The sequence below is a fragment of the Aquarana catesbeiana genome, linkage group LG04 (genome assembly GCF_042186555.1).
Source record: "Aquarana catesbeiana isolate 2022-GZ linkage group LG04, ASM4218655v1, whole genome shotgun sequence".
Classification (NCBI taxonomy): Eukaryota; Metazoa; Chordata; class Amphibia; order Anura; family Ranidae; genus Aquarana; species Aquarana catesbeiana.
In genome coordinates this window covers 434,010,809-434,030,713 of record NC_133327.1, presented here as the reverse complement: position 1 = coordinate 434,030,713, position 19,905 = coordinate 434,010,809, and the positions used below count along the sequence as shown (strand labels likewise).

Genomic DNA, 19,905 nt, shown 5'->3' with positions numbered 1-19,905 from the left:
CAGGGGAAATGATCAGGCCTAGGAACTGGATAGATTGGAGCTCAAACTCGCATTTTTCAAGTTTGGCGTAAAGCCCATGTTGTCTAAGCCGGGTGAGTACGTTTCGTACGTGTTGGCGGTGTTCCATCAGAGAAGCAGAGAAAACCAGGATATCGTCCAGGTAAACAATGACGTATAAGTCCAGGAGGTCATGAAGGATATCGTTGACAAAATGCTGGAATGTAGCCGGTGCGTTGCACAGACCAAAGGGCATGACGAGGTACTCGTAATGTCCGAATCGAGTACGAAAGGCCGTCTTCCATTCGTCCCCCTCTCTTATGCGTATCAAATTATAGGCTCCACGGAGGTCTAGCTTAGTGAAGATGGTAGCAGATCCTAATCTCTGAAATAATTCGGGAACCAAAGGTAGTGGATATCTGTTCTTTATAGTGATCTTATTAAGCTCCCGGTAATCAATACAGGGACGTAAAGAGTGATCCTTTTTTTCCACGAAAAAGATGCCTGCCCCAGCTGGTGATGTGGAAGGACGGATGAACCCTTTCTTCAGGTTTTCATCTATATAGGTTTTCAAGGTGCCCAGCTCCTGCTCAGTTAGAGGGAAAATCCTCCCGAAAGGGACTTCAGTACCCGGTAAAAGTTCTATTGGGCAATCATAGGGTCTATGTACTGGAAGGGTTTCTGCCCCCTTTTTACTGAACACATCCAGGAAATCCCGGTAAGGTTCGGGAAGATCTTGGTTGGACTTAGTTTCTGAGTCCATGCACAGGCATTGGGAGGAAGTTAAAGGAGTCCCTCGTAAGCAATGTTGTTTGCAATATTCAGAAGAGAACTGGATCTTGCCCTTAGACCAGTTGATACTAGGATTGTGGGCCTGTAGCCAAGGTATTCCTAGGATAATTGGGAAGAGGGGAGAGGAGATGACATCTAGGCGTAAAAGTTCCTGATGTTCCGGGCCAATGGTAGCCAATAGGGGAACCGTTTCTTGGGTAACAGGTCCGGAGCGGAGGGTGGAGCCGTCCGCTAAGAAAACTGCCAGTCCCTGGGCTTTAGTTTGAGTAGGGATGTGATGGTTTTCGACGAAGGTCCGGTCAATAAATCCACTACATGCTCCCGATCAATGATGACCGGTACTGGGATGCTCCTTCCAGGTAACTGTAATACAATGGAAAATGTTAGGTGGTTACCGACACTGGGTAAGACAGGTGCACACAACGAGGAGGACGGCAGGCACTTACGTCTTTTATTGGGGCATGCTTTTGCAAAGTGTCCAGGCTCCCCACAGTACAGGCACAGATTGAGTGTGCGTCTGCGTGTCTTTTCCTCTGGGGTCAGAGAGGGACGGAGCAGTCCCAACTGCATGGGCTCAGGGGCTTCCTGGGCTGGAGTAGACGAGACGAGCGGAGCTTGGTTCGGGGTACTAGGGACCCTGGGCAACATCCAGGTGAGGCATGGGTGGCCAGCAGATCTCTCAGAGCGTTTCTCTCTGAGGCGGCGGTCAATCTGGATTGACAAGTTGATTAATTCTTTAAGTGTCTGAGGTACCCCCACCCGTGCTAATTCATCCTTTAGGGGATCCGACAGCCCCAGCCGATATTGGTGATGCAAGGCTGCGTCATTCCACTCCGTATCGGAGCTCCAACGCCTAAATTCCACAGCGTAATCTTCGGCCGCTCTGCGGCCTTGTTGAAGGGAATGCAAGGCGGTTTCTGCCGTGGCTGTTAGCTGAGGGTCCACATACAGCTGAGACATGGCTAAGAAAAAGTCACTCAGAGAATCTAGAGATTGGGCCTTTTGCTCCAGCAGATGGTGGGCCCAGGTCTGAGGCTCGCCGGTTAACAAGGATATGACGAACCCCACTTTGGTAGCCTCCAAGGAGAACGTACGGGGTTGTAATGCAAAGTATAGTTCACATGCGTTACGGAACGCCCGGAACTTGCTACGATCTCCGGAAAACTTTTCGGGTGTAGGTACCCGGGGCTCTGGTGGAAGCATAACTACAGAAGGTGCTGAGGCAGGATTAGCAGATACTGTTCCCGGAGGAGGGGCCGAGAGGGCCTGGACCTGTCCTTCCAGTCTGGTATAGCCCTCCTGTAGGCTTTTGACAGCTTGGGTTAGACCCGCTAGATGTCTGCACAGTTCATCCATGGGGGAGGCCCCCTGCCCGGACTCAGTCATGGCTGCCTGATACTGTCAGGTCCAACACTTACCAGACAGATGAGTCCGCTTGGGCAGAGGGTAGGCTCCCTTACATATCCGATTCGGGGCCCCTGGTAGAGTAGACAGGAGGCCCACGAGTGCAGAATGGTATGAGGGCCTGAAGCTAGGGTCCTGGAGCAAGATGGTCTGGCAAGCAACCGGTAGAGCTTCAGGGCTGGATGGAGCAGATGCTGAGCAGGAGCTAATCAGGCTGGTCACACACAGGCAGAGGTCGGCAACGGGCTGGCAGCAACGGTACAAGGGAGAAGGCAGAAACAAGGTCAGACAAGCCGGGGTCGGGTTCAGGCAGCAATCAAGGGAGGTCCAAAGGCAAGCCAGGTCACAACAGGTAAACACTACGGAGATACAGGAACACAAGATGATCACGGAACAAGACACGGAGCTGTTTGATCAGGCAGCACCGAACAGGGACAGAGGCAGACTTAAATAAGCTGATTGGCGCCAAAACGCCGCGCACGTGCGTACGCCGATTCGCCAAAGCGCCGCGCGCCCCCGCACACACCCGAGCGCGTTCCTGATGCCGGCGTGCACGCCAACGCCACCGGGCACGCCTGCGGTAACGCCCATAGGCGAATGCGCGTTAGCGCGTACGCACATCCGCCCGGACGCCACCCTGCACGCCACGGCCGGTCAGACCAGACACGCCAGCGCCCCTGGAACACGCACCCCAGCACGCACGGAGACACGGGCACCAACGCGCCCCGGCGCGCACCGGCGCCCAACCAGGTAACCTCTCTGACAAAGTATGTGAATAAGTATGTGAATAAGTATGCTATCGGTGACCAGATCTGCCAGGTCAACGTTTCGCAAATTACACGGCTTCTTCAGGACCCAATATGACAAGGTAGAGCAACCCTAAGTATATTATGTGAATGGAAAGAAAAAAGTATAAGTACATATACATTTTTCATAATAAACCAATACAGTATACATTTATCATACAAATAGGATGCTCACATTACTGTGGAGAATCATAGGACGTCCAAATAGTACAGCTTAGGGGCAACAGGACCGACTACCAGTTGGCAGAGATTTGCCAAGGGCAAAGAGAAGACTGACAGCCACAAGCATGACACCCAGAGGCAAAGACATGATGGGACTTGTAATTTTGCAACAGCTGGAGGTCCGCTAATTGCATATCCCTGCTGTAGAATAATAGATCCCTTAATATACATCACGTAGTGTGTGCTTTTATATATATATATATATATATATATATATATATATATATATATATATATATATTTATTTAATTTTTTTTACGCAGAGAACTTACTAGGTGATATTCAGTAGTAAGCACAAAGGTTTACCATTGGGGCCCAGACATTAAGGTTGAAAGGTACCAGGAACATAGCGCACCTATGGCCAAAACAAATATGACAAAGCTGTGGTATAATTCCAACCAAGGAAAATAGTGTAATTACTGTATACTTTGTTAGGCCCCCCAATCCCAGTGTATATTTATATTTAATACTCACTACTGTTTAGTAAAGGAGGCAGGCCAATCCCACAAAAGCAGCAATCACAGTGTCCGGTCCAGCCCTGAGGCACTGTGCCCACAGTCTGAAAAAAGGGACACATAGGACTCAACAAACATATTCATAAGAGGTACAGCCAGGTTACATTGTAAGGTGTAACCCAAATGAGAAAGGGGGGGATGAAGGCAACGCTTACCTGCACACATGTGACAAACAAAAGTGCACCGCCTGCCAGGCCGCTAAATCCCACACCAGGATGTGCTGCCGGTGTCAGTGGGAAGAATTGTGCCCCATCGTTGGTGTCAGCGGGAGGAATTGTTCCCCATCATTGGTGTCACTGAAGGAATTGTTCCCCATCATTAGTGTCAGTGGAAATAATTGTGCCCCATCATTGGTGACAGTGGGAGGAATTGTGCACTATTGTGGGTATCAATGGAAGGAATGGTGCCCCATCATTGGTGTCAGTGGGAGGAATAGTGCCCTTTTAATGGTGTCAGAGGGAAGAATAGTTCCCCATTGTTGGTGTCAATGACAGGAGTTATGCCCCATTGTTGGTGTCAGTGTATGAATTAGCCCCCCGAGGGCTGGATGAAGGCAAGCAAAGGGCTGCATCTAGCTCTCAGATCGCAGTTTGGAGACCGCTGCTCTAAGTCATGGCAGAAATGTTAGTGTTTTTTTTTTTTGCATGGAAGAATGTTTAAAAAAGCTAACAATTCACTTTTTTTAAAAATTATAATCACAAAAAATGTTTATAGCAAAAAATAACTGATGCACTTCATTTTAAGATTAGCAAAGAAACAATTCCTCCTGATAGCATAACCCCCCTTCCCCGGAAAGGTTTACTTGCCAATTTAGACTCCCACAATGCCTTCTCTCTGCAGAAATCTACGCTGTGTAGAATCTGACCCCTTTTACCTAGGTAGATAACATCACTGTTGCCGCCCAACCCTTCTGCCATGTGTCGGTGTTCAGGGCTGGTGAATATCCTGAACACTGTCACACAGCGGAAGTCACACGTTCCCCCATACTCAGAAGACCTGACTTGTTAAGGCAAAAGGGTAAGGGCTCCAATAGAGAGGCATGTAAAGTGCAAATTGGTAACTATACCATAGTTGCCAACTTTCGAAAATTATTAGGCACACCTTGGAGAGATCTAGAAGAAAAATGTAGGCACCTGTAGTGTGTGCCCCACTGGTTGCTGGTGGGTGTGGCTAAAGAGTGGGCATGGTCAATAAAGTGGATGTCAGTTCATGGTATATGTCACTTACCTCCTTTGTTTTAAAATATTTTTGACAAAATAGATGGTCAGTGTCAGTAATTGTTAATCACCCTTTCCTTGGTGGTCAATGGCAATATTAATTGACTCTCTCATCCATTGGTGGTCTGCAAAAGTGATAATAAATCCGCCACCCCTTTTATTGGTAGCCAGTGGTAGTGATATTCAACTCTTTCCACACCTTCCACTGGTGGTCAGTGGTAGAGAAAATGAATCCTCCCCTACACACACCTCTTTCATTGGTGGTGAGTGGTTTTCCTTACCTGATCACATGCTCCTGTGCTGCTCTCCTCAGCATGTCAAGCTTGGACTATAGTTTAGAGATCACCCTGCTGCTACTCTGTACTAACTGATCACACATCATTGCCAACATTTAAAGCAGACCTAAAGGTATTATACGTACCTCCTCTCTAATGGTCAAGGTCCCTCACCAGCACTGGTATCTTCTCCCCAGGTGCCAGTCTCCTGGCATCTCCATTGGCCTGCGCAGGATGAAGTAAATCCTGTGTCAATCATCTCAGGTTGACGTAGCTCATGCACAGCTTAGTTTACATGACACAGGAAACTGTGAGCAGTCAAGTAGATGTTTTTTATTGCTGAAGAGACATAGCATGTCTCTTCTGTGATATTAGCGTGCCTGCGTACAGCCTGTTATAAAATTAGTTTAGTTTCTCTCAAGAATAGCTACGAGGAGTACGTTGAAGGATTCAGAAGTTATCACTTTCCCATAGGACAAAGTTAGGTAAAGCATCTTAGTTAATGCAGTACAAAGACTTATACCAGATAGACACTTTTAAAAGTACAAAGAAAATATTTTACAGGATACTGGGGGTCGATTTACTATAGTATATTGCCTGTGATTTTAATAGCATGACCTATTTACACAAATTGTTGCAAGTGATAATTTAGATGCCAATTCATGAATAAAAAAAAATATCATAGTGAGATAAATAACTGAAAAGTTTCATTACATTTAATTAACAAAAAAAAAATCTTATTTCATGGTTTGTATATTTGATATTTTAGAAATGCAGAAAATAATAAATGGGAATACTGCACTGGCCAGTTAGTGAAAAGAAAAACAATGTATCAGTTTGAGAATATAATATTATTAGTTCAGGAATGTAAATCATTTGCAATATTGCACTAGAGGGAGGTCATTTTGTGAAAGAAGGCACACTAAACATGTTTTCGTGGTTTCATAGTCCTTAGTCTGTCTTTATTTATCTCATTCTGGTGCAGTGTTAAAGACTGGGGGAAAAAATGTGAAATAAAGCAGTAAAATATAATACTAAATTAAGTGCTAAATATCGCACTATAAAAAAGTAATGCCCCGTACACACGGTCGGATTTTCCGAAGGAAAATGTCCGATCGGAGCGTGTTGTCGGAAATTCCGACCGTGTGTGGGCTCCATCGGACATTTTCCATCGGATTTTCCGACACATAAAGTTTGAGAGCAGGCTATAAAATTTTCCAACAACAAAATCCGATCGCGTCAATTCCGAACGTGTGTGGCCTGTTCCGACGCACAAAGTGCCACGCATGCTCAGAAAAAATTCTGAGACGGAACAGCTCGGTCTGGTAAAATTAGCATTAGCAATGGATACAGCACTTTTGTCACGCTGCAATGTTAAAAATGGTTTAATACAGCGCACTCTCTTCTTCTTTATAATGTGAGAAGAATTAAGTAGTTTTGCTGCTCATATTCACACACACTTCTCACAAACTTCTTTCTTTTTTTTTATTGGGATTACCTGAATATCTTGTTATTTGTCACATCTGACATAACTAAGTTTTTTTTTTTTTTTTTTATTTAAAGCCATTTTTTGGGGGGATTTTATGTTTGTATTTTTTCAAAGGCTGATCTTTGTTTAATGTTATTTTTGGTTTTACTCCAGAATATTTTTGTGTGTGTTTTGTGTCTCAAGTTACCACAACACCATTGATATCTTGTATTATTTAATCTCAAGGAGATTGTTTGGTGTTGGTGTCCCTTGTTAATTTCACATTGTATATTTGAAATATACCTGAATCCTCACCAACAAACTGTCCTTTTTTGAAGTAAAACACACATAGGCAAGTATAATTCAAACCAAAATTCCTTTATTAAGGGCTCAGAACCAAACAAAGAGGGAGGCAACGCTGGATAAACAGCAGAAATTAGCGAAGCCTGGGACCCCCAGGGCAGACATCAATTCTTGAACATCAAAATTGGTGGTCTGAGGAGTCCATATGTAAGGAAGTGCAGTCTGGTCCAGAAGTCCCAGAGAAAGCAGCAGATGACATCTGTGTCCCCAGGCTGTGGTACCACAAGAGGCTGCATCTTTTGCCAGACCAGACTGGATCCAGGGTCATCACTTTCTGGTCTTCCTTCCACGCTTCCTTCCCGGCTGTGGCTCTGCTGTTGGAGATGTGGCAGGAGGAGGAGTAGGACCTGGAGGAGGAGGACTAGGAAGACCTGGAGGAGAAGGAGGAGGAGGACCTGCAGGAGGAGGAGGAGGACCATGTGTGAGTTCACAAAGGTGTGTATCAGATGTTATTTGGGCCCTCAACCCCTTATTAAGAGCCTCCAACATTAAGGACTCACACATGAGTTGTTGTCCCTCCTCCATCCTCTGCATTTTATAGGCAACGATGGCAGTGAAGTCATCCTCCATGGTGTGTGGTGCTCCCAGGGCCTCTGTAGCCTTCCAAAAGAGGCCTATGGCAGCCTCCTCTAGGGCACTCCTCCTCCTGCCACTTTCTATTTCCAGGTGTAGGGGAGGGACCTGCAGATCAGGCAGCCTGCTCGGCCCGGCCACCTCCTGGCTGAGACTTCCCTGTGTATGAAAAAGGGACATGGTTTTAGTTTTTGCATCATCAATCACAATCCTAAATTAGTACTCCAAACTAACATCTAGTTAACATCATTGATTGGACAAGCAGAAATATTTAGAGGAATGCTATACCTGGCTCAAGCTGGGCTCCTCCACATGTTGCTGCCTGGAAGGCCCAGGTTGGGCATCAGAAGCCTCAACTGGAGGGGAAGGAAGCGTAGAAGGAAGACTGGAGAGTGATGACCTGGGGTCAGTCTGACCTGCCAGAAAATGCACCCTGTCATAGTACCACATCCTGGGGACATAGATGTCATCTGCTGCTCCGGATCTCTGCGAATCCTGGACTTTCTGGCACTCCCTTACATATGTGCTCCTCAGGCCACCAATTAGGATCTTCAAATATGTGATGTCTGCCGTGGGGATCACCTGCTTCACAATTTCCAACAATTGATCCAGCGCTGCCTTCCTCTTTGTTTGGTTCCTATAATGTGTGTGGTTGATCTCCCACAGACAAGGCAGCTCCCTGAACATGTCAATGAATATTGCCATGAAGTCACTATCTTGAAAGATATCCATTTTCACTGCAAGACACAACACAAGACAAACCCTAATGTCAGGCCAAACTCTCCTAATCTTGTTACAATATAGGCCTCAATGTAGAAGCAGTATAGGCACAAGTATGCCTCTTACCTTTGTTCTTATGATCGGAGCCTCCAATGCTCCTTCCTCCGCTCACAGATCGTACGTAATATGCACGTGTGGTACGCTTTATACACACTGCGCATGCGTGTAACTCTGCCCGCCCCTGACGTTCTTTCTAGTCTATTCCCCGCCCCTTTTCGTTCTACGCAGTGGGGGAAGAGCACATGGCGGATACACAGCAGGTGTGTGCTAATTACAGGAACGAGGAGGAGGAGGAGGAAAGCCCGGATCCGGACACGTCCCGATCCAGAAGGATGTTTAAGGCCACAAATATGTCCTTTGGGGAGATGTTGGAGATGGTCGACATCCTGAAGAAGGCCGACTATGACGGAAAGTATGGACCTTACCCCAACCCCAATATCAGAAAGGCCAAGAATTTCGGGGTACGTCGATCGAAAGATCAGCTCAGGAAGCGGTGGTCGGACCTGAAATTAAGAGAGCCCAAGCAGTACCGAAAGATCCGGAGAGTGCTGCAAAAAAGTAAGTAGTTGTGCTGTGTTCCTATTCTTTTTGTCTTTATTACGTTCCTGCTGCTCCATATACTTTTCTGAATTGTTGTACAGTTTAAAATGGCAACTTTAATGTTCATGGGCCCATTATTCGTTCGTATCAAACATTTTTCTTTCGGCCTCTAAAACACCATTGTTTAGGCCATATGCATTTTCCTACATTTTTTAGGGCCTACTTGTATGAAAAATATTTGGTTGTGTAGATGGGTTTGTTACTAGAATGAAATGCAAACTAAATTCTGTGTAAGGAGAGGACACTCAGCAGCTGTTTACACATCTGTACGCTGGAGCACTAGTGTGGGACACAAGAACACCCTTTTTATTAGGGGGCCCACACAGGTGCTCCAGTGTATACTATAGGGGTGTCTCCATCTGTGAAGCTTGTACAAGACAGGTAAAGTATTGCAGCTTGACAAAGGACAATAAAAATGCTACATCTTGGAACTCTGCCCAAATAGACAATTGTACCCCACTTCCAAGCAATGTTTCATCTTTATATTTCGGCCATCAAATATCTGTGTGCTAATTATACCATTTTTGTTTTACATAGGGGAGAAAAGACTCGGAGGACACCCCTCATCCGAGAAGACCAGAGACCCCCCACCTCTGGAAGAAGGGGAAATACCCCCAACACAAGCTGAGCAGGAGGAGGAAGAAGATGTGGTTGAACTAGTCACCACAACAGGTGAGTGTCTGCGACCACAGGCTCAGGTAAGAGATGGATGCCGGCAGATTTTTGATACCTGTTTTTGTTTGGTTTCTCTCTTTTTAGGTGATCGTGATGTTGTTGGTCGAGATCCTTTCGCATCAGAAAGTGCCCAGATCCTGATCGGGGAGATCATGGGGTGTAATTTAGAATTGGAAAACCTCAAGAAAAACATCAATGATGTTATTCAAAAAAATAATAACATCATTGATGTTTTGGGGCGAATTTAAAACCCCACAAAATCACTTTCTTTTTTTGTGTGCTGCAATATGAAAAATTTTTTAGCGTTGTTTCGAAAAGCCAAATGTGGAGGATGCACACAGTGTGCCAACATGTGCTATCTGCCATCACGGGAGATCAATGGACGCGTTTTGGGGGTGCAACCCCTTCCTCAATAATAAAGTAGCGGTGAGGAAGGGGTTGCTCCCCCAAAACACGTCCCTTGATCCCCCGTGATGGCAGCTAGCACATGTTGACATTCGTAAATTGGTGTGCATCTTCCAAATTTGGCTTTTCAAGGGGTGACTTCACCCCATCTGAACGCAATATCAAACACAGTTCCTAAATACTCATGTCTGATATTGCCTTCAAGTTTTACCATATGTGAACTTTGTAAGTTCAATTTTTTTGTCTTTCTTGTTGGTTTTACACATGCCTGTTTTATCGTAAATGGACATTTCTATTTTTGATAATGCCATCCCAAAAATTGTTATACAACAAACATGTTGGTTTGTTTTAAAAACCTTTTCTAAATGCACATGTGATTGTGCAGGTATTAAAAAGTTTGTTAATCAAGAATGTGTGGATTATTTTCTCAACGCTACAACACTTTTGTGGTGATGTAATTGCTGTTTTCTGTGAAAATGGGGGTTATTTCCTAAGGGCAAATCCTCTTTGCACTACAAGTGCAGTTTCAGTGCAGTTTCAAGTGCACTGGTAGTGCAAAGTGTCTACGCCTTTAGTAAATAACACCCAACAGTGCTTTGTATAAAAGGTTACACAATTACGCAATTTTCAGGACTCTTCACATTGCTGTCAGGGTCAGCTAAAACAAACACAAGCAGTAAATGTCACCAAAGATTAGCTTTTTTTTTTTTATTTGATAAATGCTTCACAAATTGTCTGGCATATTGATGGCCCCCCTACCCGCAAAGAACTCAAGGTATCTTAACCGGACATCACGGGCACTCAGGGAGGGCAAGCCAGGACAGCCACTTTTAAGCACCGTCAGGGTTGTATCATGTAGAATTCCGGCCTCGGGCCCAACTGAGCCAGCATAGTTGGCAGAATGTTGGCATAAAAAGGTATGTAGAACACAGCACGCCAGGATTATATGATTCAGTTTATACTCCGCCATATGGATGGGTGTCAGAAATAGGCGGAACCGGCTGGCCATGATTCCAAATGTGTTCTCCACCACTCTTCTGGCTCTGGCCAGCCAGTAATTAAAAACCCTCTGTTCTGGGGTGAGGGTCCTCATCGGGAATGGCCGCATAAGATGGTCCCCCAGCGCAAATGCTTCATCTGCAACGAAGACGAATGGGAGTCCTTCCACATTGTCCTCTGGAGGTGGCAAGTCCAAGCTGCCATTCTGGAGATGCCTGTAGAACTCCGTCTGGGCGATGACTCCACCATCGGACATCCGGCCATTCTTCCCCAGGTCCACATACAAGAAGTCGTAATTAGCCGACACCACCGCCAACATCACAATACTATTGAACCCCTTATAGTTGAAATAGTACGACCCCGAGTTGGGTGGTAGGACGATGTGGACGTGTTTCCCATCAATTGCCCCTCCGCAGTTAGGAAAGTCCCACCGCTGGGCAAAGTGGGAGGCCACAGTCTGCCATAACTGTGGCGTGGAAGGAAACTGTTGAGGAAAACAAAAATAAATTAGTATTTTTGCACATAAACATGGCAAGCAGATTAGACACAAACATTCTTGGCCAACCTCCAGATAGAATTTAGTAAGGGGAATTGAACAACGCCAAAGTATAAGGTACACCTATCATATTCACCCCCCCCCTCATGGACCATTTCTAACATTATAGGGGGGTGAATCTTGGACAGGTAACCCTCTCCACTTCATTGAGAGATGATTGCCTAAATACAGAGTATGACCTGGAACAGCCCCTCCGTAGTTACACTATTGGCAGCCCACTGGACAGGTAAGAAGTTTCATAATACAAAGATATAAATACACATTGTACACATTTGAGCACATTTGGACATTCTGTTATTACCTATCAAGATAATAATAGGATACAAAAACTTTAAACAGTACCATTTGAAAGTATACAGGCAGGCCCTTGCACTACATGCTTTGGGGAATTCATCCATAAATCTGAGCACTAAAGAGATGGGTATAGTGTGTATGGGTTTGGCAAAGTCAGCAGATAGATGATTGAGGATAGATAGAGAATTGGGATCAGCTGACTTAGCAGTTGGGGGGAGGGAGGGTTTCTAAATATGATTTGGGGACACCACAAAAAAAAAGCCTCTGCCACTCTGCCAGAATTTAAAGCACAAATCACATTTCTAAACATTTTAGGGGGCGTTTGGGGTAAAGCACTACTATGGAGCTGATAAAATACATTGTTAAGTGACTACATGAGGTGAATATAGGGCAGGGGAGCATGTTGGGGAGGTTAGTGAAGGCAAATATGTATGAAGGACTAAAAAAAAATTACATAAAAATCCAGCATGCATGAGGACAAAGGGGACATTCACAGCATATTACAATCATGGTAATTAGGGAATGAGGAAAGAAATACAATACATTAGCAAACATTAGATACAATAAAATGTGATGTTAAAGGATAAAAATCTTACCTTCATATACTCCTTCTGCAGGACCTGGATGATGGCAGAACAGGTCTCTGGGATAATGATCCCCAGAGCCTGGGGGGAGATGCCTGTCGAGAACTTCAAGTCCTGCAGACTTCTCCCTGTCGCCAAGTACCGCAGGGTAGCGACCAGCCTCTGCTCCGGAGTGATGGCTTGCCTCATGCAGGTATCCTGCCTGCTGATATAGGGGGTCAGCGAAGCCAGCAGACAGTGAAATACAGGGTCCGTCATCCTGAGAAAGTTCCTGAAATCATCAGGATTATTCTCACGGATCTCACGGAGCAAAGGCATATGAGAGAACTGGTCACGCTGAAGCAACCAATTCTTGGTCCATGAACTCCTCCCCACCCTGTTCATGGACTGGACTTATGTCAAGGTCAGGACCCCAACACCAAGCCCCCGCACAGCACGAACTCTACGAGGAGTACGTATACGCAACATGGCTAGAAAATGAATACAAAAGAGGAGCAGCGCAAAGAAAGTGAAAAAGTATATGTGATATACCCAAATCTTTAGTCTATGGCTAGAAAATGGTCGGCTGCTCAGAACGAAGTAACAGAACGCACTGAAGGACAGCAAGGCCTGTGAAGAGCGACCTGAAAAACAGTAACAAACGAACAAGAACACAATGACTAATTAAAGTCACGCGGAACTTGCTTGCACACACTGAAGAGCAGATACAAACCCACAAGCACAAACTGAACCGCAGAAAACGATCTGAAAGCCACGAGTCTGAAAAAGCGCGAATCGTCTCTCACCAAACTTTTACTAACACAAGATTAGCAAGAGGAACCCAAAGGGTGCCGCACTTGGTTCTGAACTGGCCTTTTCTAGTCTCGTCGTACGTGGTTGACGTCACCGCGTTGTTGGCGATCGGAAATTCCGACAACTTTGTGCGACCGTGTGTACGCAAAACAAGTTTGAGCCAACATCCGTCGGAAAAAATCCTAGGATTTTGTTGTCGGAATGTCCGAACAAAGTCCGACCGTGTGTACGGGGCATAACTCTTTCTGTAAAGAAAGCATGTTTTTTTAAATTGGGCCTTGTTCCGGAAAAAAACATGTTGTATGGACAGTCATACTGTATGTGTACAATGAGAACATATGTTCTGGATGGACAGTCATATGGATACAATTTGATCACATGTTTTGTAACATATTAACAAATGTTCTTTATTATATTAATGTAATGATGGATGTATCAGCAGTCCTCATTGTAAGATGTGAATTATTTATATTACTGATGGACTTTTTTTCCATTTTGTGGTGCAGTCAGTCTTTTGAGAAGTTTGTGTAACCTACTTTTCTACTTTTCCAGTCTGTCTGCCAGACACGAAGTGTGGCCAGGTTCACACCGCTCCAATATGAAAGTCTTGCGACTTTGCTAGGCGACTTCGGCGCGGCTTTGAAGCAACTTCAGGGAATGCCTTTGTAATCTTCCTGTAATGTTGGATCCAAATCACATGAGGATCTGACTTGGATGCAACTTCCATTCAATTCTATGGGCTGAAAATGGACAGAAGTCAGACCAAAGTAGTGCAGGAACCTTTTCCAAAGTTGGACCGACACAAGTCGGACCAGTTAACATAGCTCTCATAAGGAAACATTGATTTTTACATGTTAGTCGGTGTGCATGTCGCACCAGTGTGAACCGGACCTAAAGGAAGTTTCTTTCAAGGGAAGGGCACAGACAGCAATAAAAACTAAGAAAAGCTATTCCCCAATCCCCACTCTATCCAAAAGAAAAAAAATAACAAAACAGAATAGTCTAAAGACAGATGTTAAAGCCCAACTCAAACTGCTTTTAAATTTACTTTTGCAGTGGGACCCCCACTCTGCATGGGGGGGGCACTCATTTGATCGGGGGAAGTAGAATAAGTGCTGCAGGCTTCATTCTCTTCATGTGAGCGATTCCCCGAAGCTGCTTCACTTCACTGCCCGGCCAGTCACAGCTCTCAGATATTATCACGCACAATGCAGGATCTGAAGACCTATATAGTTCAGGAAGATGGTGAGGGTCCACCTTCAAGAGCATCAGATAGCGGAGGAGAGTGCCTGCTATGGGGGGAGTGAGGAATAAAGTAAAACCTGCCATAGATGGAGCATTTGTCTTTCCGGCAAAAAACAAAATAGCTAGATTCCCTTATCAACACAGTCAGTGTTGATGAGGGAATCCTTCTTGTGGAGCTATTGTGTTTTCCTGGCAGGGGGGCAAAGGGAGGCGTCCCTGCCGGGAGAACACAGTGATTGCTGCTATTGGTTATAATAGCTGCAAGCAATAATTGCATGTGAAATCCAACAGGCAGGTTGTACCCAAGCTGATTAATCGATCAACTTGTGTACAGTCAGCCTGCCCATACATGTTTTGTATCTCTGCCGATCCCTGCTCAACTGGCCGAGATTCGAACCGTCTTTCACCAGCTTTAGTATTTGTACTTATTCATTTTTCCTCCTAGCCAAATAAGCAGATAACTCATGCAGGGAAAACCCCAATGCTTGGGTACATTTAAAAGAGACTGGAGTTGGCCTTTGAAGAAGAATAACCACATACATGTTGATGGGTTTAGCAGTTGGAGTAGTTTGCATATTGGCAAACTTCCCATGTTAAAAGAAAGAAAGTGAAATTGCAGGATGGAGGTGAATGAATAAAATTAAGTGAATAAGAATGTTTCTATCACTTCTCCTGTACATGTCCTTGTAATGCCTTATAACTGCCACTGTGTGGCATTTTGCTACTACTAAAAGTGTTTATTTCTTTTTTATATCATTTTTGAACATGTTGGCAGAAAGCTTGGGTATCTTAGAGCAGCAGTGGCAAACTCAGTTTCATTGCAGGCCGCATTGGCATTATGGTTGCCTTCAAAGGGCTGGTTGTATCTGTAAGAGTATACAAATGTATCTACTCTTTATCATTAGATAATTGCTTCTGCATTCAATTATTACTGGTTTTAGGAATAACTTAAAATGATTGTAAACGATCACCTTCTAAAACAACCCATTCAGTTTAAAATAGAAATGAAAGGCAAAACATTTTTGTATAGATATAAAAAAAACATTATAAATACCCTTTTCTCTTTTTTATCCACTTAAAGACGCAGTTGTACGTCGGCTATTTGAAGTGGAATACTGTTGTTTTGGCAGCAGCTAGCTGCCATAACCCTGGTATCCTCTTCAACAGCGGGCGGTCCGCTTTCAGATAAAAGTGGTCTCGGAGGTGGATTCGCTGTGAGATCACTTTTATCGGGGGTGGGAGAGGGCCCCCCCTCCTGCCGCGTTCCGGTGCTCCCTGCCCCTTACCAGAGCCGTCGGTAGTGGCAGAGACAATCAGGTCCTATCCCCTCACAGGTTGGATGCTGAGTGAGGAAAAGATGGGCACTGCTCGGCTCCACACCATTGGATGGCAGAAGCGACGTCAAACATTACTTCCCCCCAATGGTCTTAAAGGGGAAATATTTTTTTTGCAAAAAAAAAAAATGACATTTAATTTTTTTTTATTGCATTTTAGTGTGAATGTCGCATTTAAGAGGTCCTGCCATGCTTTTTTTTCTATTACAAGGGATGTTTATATTCCTTGTAATAGGCATAAAAGTGACTCAAAACATTTTTTTTAACAGGACAGTGTCAAAAAAAAAGAAAAAGTAAAATAAGTAAGAAAAAAAAAAAACATTTAAAGCTCCCTGTCCCGCCGATCTCGCGTGCAGAAGCGAACGCATACGTAAGTCGCCGCCGCATATGAAAACGGTGTTCAAACCACACATGTGAGGTATCACCATGATCGCTACAGCGAGAGCAATAATTCTAGCACTAGACCTCCTCTGTAACCCAAAACTGGTAACCTGTAGACCACCTCCCTTTCCTATTTCTCAATAACACAGGGGGGGGCATGTTCTGTAGTACTGTAGTACACAGAGGAGCACTGAACAGGGATAATGATCCTACTTGTAATAAGATTGCAGAGTGCAGAAGACAGCAGTGCATTTCTGACAGATCAACAGAAAAAAAGAGGGGGGTTTTGGGACTTTAAATGAGGCGTGTGATATCTAGTGGGTAAGGGTAAGTATATAAAGTTACTTTTATGTATTACATGTATATGTACACAGAGGGAGTATACTATAAAAAATAAATGGAAATGTTGGGACCAAGTTTATTGGAAAAACTCATCAACAGGTGATGGAAAAATATACCTGATAAACATCAATAGCCAACATTCTTATGTTCATATATGTATTTTTTGTAGATACACATGCATCTGCTCCTGAGGAAGTGGAATGTATCCACAAAACGCGTCGAGCCTATTGATGTATATTGATTTTACAACTATGCGTTTTATATTTTGTTGTACATATACAGTATATGTAATTCTGTCTATTGTGTACTTATTGTTTACTCACATTAATGACATACACACATCCAGTATGTCATGACTAGACATGTGCAATTTGTTTCGTTCCCAATTAGTTTTTAAATGAATTTCAACAAATATGTTAATTCAGAAATATCCAAATTAACGTAAATTCTTTGAATATTCGTAAATACGTAAATTTTAAAATTTGTAAATTCCTAAATTCTAAAATTCGGAAATTGGGAAATTCGGAAATTCGATATTCAAAAAATCAGAAAATTTGAAAACCTGAAATAATAACTAACTAATAATAACTTAACTACTACTAACTATTAAATTATACGTATTGGAATTTCCTTTCAAATTTGGCTGTTAATGAACATAACGAATATGAATTTAACGAATGCCGTACCTAAACATAAGCATATGTATGTTGGCTATTGATGTTCATGTTGATGAGGTTTTCTAATCAACTTGCTCTCAAGATTTCCATTTATTTTTTATGGTATGCTATCTGTGTAAATATACATGCAATACTTAAAAGTAACTTTACATACTTACCCTTACCCACTAGATGTCACACACCTCATTTAAAGTCCCCCCCAAAAAACTTTTTTTTTCTAATTAATTAGGGATGGAGGCAACCAGATGCCTCTTTCTAGTGCAGTGTCATTCTGGCAAATCAACAGGTATTTTTTGCACTTCTCAATAGAACTCTTAGATTTAAAAGGTCAAAAGAGAACAAACAAGAAAAGAAAAGTTAATTGTTAGGGACTACATATACTTTAGGTAGTGATGAAAAAAACAAAATACTGCATCTTTCTGTCCACTGATTTCCTATTTGATTACATTATTTATTGTATACAGATTCTATAAAGAAAAAATATGAACTGTTTTTTGTTCTTAAATTATTTGTCTACAGCTCCATAAGGCTTTGACTCAGAGGAGATGTTCAGCACCTTCCCTTGTGTTTCCTAAATCTCTCAGTAAACCATGGTCTACAGGAAGGTATGTAAGTACAGTCCTTAAGCAATCATTTATCCATTTTAAATCTTCCCACAGAAAGGAGCAAACCTGCAAATACAGCCTGCTACATAAAACTAAACTCCTAGCACAATAGCACATACATTATAGTAACTGCTAGCTTAATTTATTAGTTTTGCCATCTATTTCTTTAGAGATTATCCCAGTATCCTCCAAACTATCTTCAAATGTTACTTTTCCATCACATACAGGAACATTTTGCTGTGGAGATGGGTCATCTCTGCCTGTTGTTTATGTGTTGGGTCACCAATCAACTCAACACCCACCTGTGGTTCTAAGCAGGCAGCCACCCCAGCATTGCTTGCAGTGGAATTTTATGTCGGTAGGGCTTACTCTCTCCCCAGCTCTACACTCTACTGTACGGAATCCCACACCACTAATCAGCATTGCATCAGTGAAGTGACTTGCCCTACATCCTGATTTGCCTTTTTCAACTCTTCTCTACTCCATTCAACAATGACAATGGATTTTTCTGCTCTTTTAATAAATTTCCCCAGCACTCACTCCAGCTAATAGGTGTAGAAAATCTACAGTAATTATAAACTGTTTCTAACATTGTCCCACCCTTGTGCACCTTTCCCTTGCTTGCAAGTTATAAATTAATCTGAGCACCTATCTTTTTTCTTTATTGGATTGATGCAAATACACACTGGAGGTCTTCAGCTGCCACGAGTGGATCTGTACATCTGGTGTAGAGCTGTATATTCAAAATCGAACTCTATGTAGACTTTTCTGTGCTATACAAGCTAGATTGAGTGCTGGGGAATTTTTGTACATGAGTGGTAAGATACATAGGTCACGCTGTAGATCTGTGAAAGTGCATTTACTCTTGCACCGCCTACACTGTTTAGGTGTTACATTTATTTGATAGCCAATTAAGTATGAGTATGCAAATTAAATGCATTTGTGGCAGGGGGAAAATAGATATATCATCTTCTTTTGTTAAATGCTAACAGGATATACCTTGGTGACATCTGAAACAATAAAAAAAATAGGTGCATCCCACCCAAAAACTATCCACCTACTTAAAGTTAAAGGACCCAGTTAACGCAGGGTACATGTTTCCATACAAGCACCACATATTTATATAGATAAGAACCACGGGGTACCCGCCAATGTGGTAATAATTTCTTTCCTTACAGAAAGTAGAAGGTATTTAACGAGTCAACAAACAGAGTAGAAAAAATGTTTTCAATCAAATACAACTTATGTTTTTTTATAATAAAGATTGAACAACTTGTTGTTAAACAGGCTAGTGTACATGTTAGATTAGTATGTAAAGATTCACAGCGCTCCCCCTTATTCTCCAGTGCAACAACGCCTATTGTGCCATTGTGTACTATTAAGCAATACAAATAGTGCAAAGTATCATGAACAGTTCTGCCTCCTTTCAATACTGTTCAAAAAAATTGCTATTGCATTCGGACCATTTAAATTGTTATCCAATGTGACTTCAAGTGCAGTCTCTTTTTTTTTTTTAATTCCATATTTTTATTAGATTTCAAATGAAATACATTGTACAATTAAACGTTGTACGTCGTGCAACGACGTCTGTATAACAATGTATATGAACTTCTATCCACAAACAGGGATCTGATATATTCAAGTATTAATCGTGTCTTTTTATATCGTACTAAAAGAACGGTAAAAACTGAAAGAATGTAAACGGTCCACTTCACTAGTGTGTCACCCCATGTGGGATCTTTAGTAGCACAGGAGCGAAGGGGACCCTTTTGTGAAAGACACGAAGTTGCATTTAGCATAAAATTACCAGTTATATAGGTAACATAAAGATCTTAATGAGTTATAGGTATTGCTCGGTCAAGAAGGGGGATCAGTATATCAGTTCGTATGTACGTGGGGTGCGCAGTCTCTAGTCCAGTCGGTCCACGGTTGCCATGCTTTGTATAGTTTTGTGGCTTGCCCAGAGAGTGAGGCTGTAATAGTCTCATAGCTGTAATGTAGTGA

The 19,905-nt window shown here is 43.1% G+C and overlaps 1 protein-coding gene across 1 annotated transcript in view; it reads left to right on the top strand.

The window, feature by feature from the left end:
- Positions 1-19,905, top strand: part of TAGAP (T cell activation RhoGTPase activating protein) — a 170,923-nt gene that overhangs the window by 65,755 nt on the left and 85,263 nt on the right. Inside the window, exon 2 of the mRNA XM_073627406.1 lies at positions 17,816-17,901. Coding sequence (XP_073483507.1) covers positions 17,816-17,901 — 86 coding nt within the window. The remainder of the gene's footprint in view (positions 1-17,815; positions 17,902-19,905) is intronic.